The 3,783-nt window shown below is 42.0% G+C and overlaps 1 protein-coding gene across 1 annotated transcript; it reads right to left on the reverse strand.

The window, feature by feature from the left end:
* Nucleotides 1-1,027: 1,027 nt before the first annotated feature.
* On the reverse strand, nt 1,028-3,257 carry LOC134444584 (uncharacterized). The gene is made up of 2 exons (XM_063193846.1): nt 3,009-3,257; nt 1,028-2,425 (listed from the first exon to the last, which is right to left on the reverse strand). Exons 1-2 carry the CDS (start codon nt 3,255-3,257, stop codon nt 1,028-1,030), a joined length of 1,647 nt encoding a protein of 548 aa, XP_063049916.1.
* Nucleotides 3,258-3,783: the final 526 nt, after the last annotated feature.

Consider the following 3,783-nt stretch of genomic DNA (forward strand, 5'->3'; position numbering starts at 1 on the left):
ACGGGCCAAATAAAATCATTCCACAGGCCAGATTTGGCCAGTGGGCCTGAGTTTGGCATCCCTGATCTGTATAACCGGACAAGATGGCTAGCTGGCTTATAAGGTGTCATCACATTGCTGGCAACGAATTTAATGGCTCCGCATGATTGCCTCAGGCTATGTTTAAGCAAAAGAAAACAGCCACAACTACACATATATATATATATATATATACAGCTCCAGGCCTTTTTATTAGAATAGCATGAAAAAGTTGATTTATTTCCATAATTCCATCAATAATGTTAAACTGTCATGGATTGTAGATTCATGGCCCAGTTTTTTAACTATTCCAACCATTATTTTTTTTCTTTTTATATACGTTGGCCTTCCAGCTCAAAAAAAACATGAATTGGGGAATTCGCAGCATTAGAATATTGTTATAAAATCACATTTTTCTTCATCAAAATTCGGGTCACATTAAATCAGTTGAAATTTGGTACTTTCTACATAACATGCAATGGTCAATACTTGGTTAGGTCATTCTCTGTCTTCATAATGGCCATGATGCGTTTAACATTGAAGTCAATGGCAAAAACAGTGCATGGGAGTTATGGAAGCCCAGATATCCTTGATGCTTTGCTGTCAGCTGTTCGTGTTTGTTGACCTGGTGCCCCACACTTCACTCTTCAATATACCCTGTAGATTTCCATGCCACGTTTTGGTGTTAACTCACCAGTTTAATTCTAACTCAACAGAAATTAAACCAAATTGAAAATGAATGGGATGAAAAGATGAAAATGAAAAGATAGTTCCCACACTGAATCTCACTAGTGATTTAGGCTGGCAATAGCCAGGCTACTCAAACCAGAGAGACTGGAATCTCGGCTCAAACCCTTCTATATCTTTCCCCATCAGCTTGTTTAGTGCACAATACCTGTGTCTGAGTTATGCAATTTCAGAGTAATACAATATCTGTAATGAGACATGAATAATCACTCATTAAAATTTTAAAGAGTTTGGCCTGCATGGTGGTGACTAGTTAGTTAGGTCACTGGGTGCAGCAGTAGTCCCAGGTGTCATCTTTGGTCCAGCACCAAAGGTAATTTTCACCATAGTAATCACACGGATGGTCAGACTTACAGGTCCTGCCATTGAGAGCAGAGAAGCGATCATCCACGCTACAGCAATGGTCCCAGTGGTTATTGTAATCAGTGTAGCACCAGGTGTACTTTGCACCATACCAGCCACAGTTGTGGTTGGAGCGGCAGTGTTTCCCGTTTCCTTTTTTAGTTCCGACTCCTTTGCCAATGGGTAATGGGGGACTGCAATAGTCCCATGAGGAGTCAGTGTAGCACCAGTAGTACCGGTAGCCGTGAGTTCCACAGGTGTGGTCACTTCTACACTTGGTTCCACTGACTGTTATTATGGAGTACTGAGGGGAACATGACAATTCAGATGAATGTAAGTAGCATCGGTAGCCTAGAACCTCCTCCTTGTACAGGCAAGAGCTGGTGCAGCCCTCTTCCACTTCTGGAATGAGGCTGCAGACCAGCTCCTGGGAACCATCAGGGAGTTCTCGATTTTTAAGCTCTGTGTGACTGCTAACAGGTCCTGTATATGGCTGGGACTGGACACATGTTGACATAGATACATACTTCATGGTCTCTGTGCTCTCAAACCAAGCCTCGGCACTGCTGAAAACCCCTTCTATTGTCGCAGATGTTAATCTAGGCCTTTTCACTGCTGTTTGTTTATCATCAAACAGGGTCACAGCTGTGTGAAACAGGTTAAGAGTCTCCTCAGACATGGTCAGCTTGTCACTTATAGGTAGCTGGATGCGGCGATACAGACTTTGAATAACTTTTTCTGACTTGGGCTTACTAGAGTAACAGTCATCAACAAACACTTGCACATTAGAATGGTACAGCTGTGACAATTCATGGTTTAGTTGTGGTACAGTCTTAACATGTATTTTGCTGTCTGGCTGGTTTAACCCTATATAACCAAATGAAAAAGACTTCTCATCATCCACATCACTCGTAAAACAAACAGCGGACCAGATATGCGTTGGGACGGTTACTCTGTAGAAGTCCCTTGAATTGGGGGGGTCAAATTCACCTTGTCTTGGTATACGATAATGTTTAGATGGTACAGTTCCTGTGACTATGTAGGCAGTTCCCGGAGAATCTTCCTTCTTTAGGATTAATTTAACGGCTTCCTCCCAGTGTTTCCAGTGCACTTGGTTGAAGCAGGCGTCCATGGGGGCACTGTTGGTCAGGGTGAATGTAGCGTCGCGGCCATCCTCACACTGGAAGCTGTTGGGGTTGAGGTGCCCTCTGTCATAGCCTGTGTAGCCGTAGTCTTCATTCACAGCTTGTTTATCTTTTAATGTGTCTCTGTTATACCCAGCCTCTAGTTCCATTTTGTCTGATGACATCCCAGAAAGCTGAATTAAATAAAGATAAATGAATAAACATGGTGACAAGTGGACATCTTTCTAAGTGTCCATCTATTTTAAAGGTACACTGTGTAAGATGTTTAGTTGTTTTTTTTCCCCAGAATGCATGCTACCCATTCACTAATGCTACTAATGCACTAACTACCTTTTTCATGAACACTTACCACCACCATCAAATTCTAAGTATTCATTTTGACTGGAAAAATTGCACTTTTCATACATGAAAAAGGGTATCTTCTCCATGGTCCGCCATTTTGCATTTCCAGAAATAGCCATCTTTAGCTGCAAAAATGACTGTACTTGGGCCATACCAATATTAGCTTATTACTAAGTTGACTTTCATGAAAATATCAAAATTGGCAATAGGCACCCCAGTTTCAATGAGCAGCATAGTTGCAGTACCATTTTTGACCATGTCCTACACAGTGTACGAAAAATCACATTTGACATTAAACTGGTATTACTTTACAGTACCTTCAGCAGCATGTTGGACACAATTATTTTTTCTCCTCATGATGTTATACAGATGCATGATAATATTTCCACTAAAAAACAGAATGACTCACTGTACCTGGGGCTCAATCTTCCACTGGCTGCTTCTTTCTCCTCCGGAGTGTGTGCAGGTGTTGTCATACGTGAAGGCACTATACAAAGGAATCCTGTGGAATGTTGAGTATAGTGAAGCGTAGAAACTGCCACCAAATTCAAATTGTTGGCAAATCTTCATGGCATTCTGATCCATGCCCTGAGGTTCAGTATCCTTATAAAAGAACTCACGGCACTCAGAAAAACTATCCACAACTTTTGCCCAAACGGGCATTTCTGCTTGGAGAACGAAGATTATCAATGGTAAGATGATCATGATGGCAGGCGTGGATACAGCGAGCTTCTGCGACTACTTCTGTGACTACTGTACTGGAGATTCTTTATATAGAGATATGCCAATGTAATAGGTTGCTATGGGCACCTAACATGACCAGGTTCCGGTCTGCCTAAAGGGGCGTGTCATAATACTCCTTGCATTGAATAGAACAGTCCTTAGGTCTGCCTAAAGGGGGATTCCCCCCCCTTGCAATTGTAGAACCCGGAAACAATGGGCCAACGGAACCTCTCTCTTATCTACTCTCTCTGACTGTACCCTCTGCACCTTCTGTTAATATTTCACCCCCATGAAAAGATGTTTGAATACTTATAGTTGGACAGCTGCTATGAATGTTTTGCGCTGGAACGCATCAAGAAAGGTGTAACCAAATACAGTTATACAACAGGGCAGGGGCGAGTTTAGGCTATTTTTAGTGAAATGAGCTTCAAGGAAAACTCTCGATGAATATTTATCTGTTGACCTA

Source organism: Engraulis encrasicolus, unplaced genomic scaffold (assembly GCF_034702125.1).
Source record: "Engraulis encrasicolus isolate BLACKSEA-1 unplaced genomic scaffold, IST_EnEncr_1.0 scaffold_606_np1212, whole genome shotgun sequence".
Classification (NCBI taxonomy): domain Eukaryota; kingdom Metazoa; phylum Chordata; class Actinopteri; order Clupeiformes; family Engraulidae; genus Engraulis; species Engraulis encrasicolus.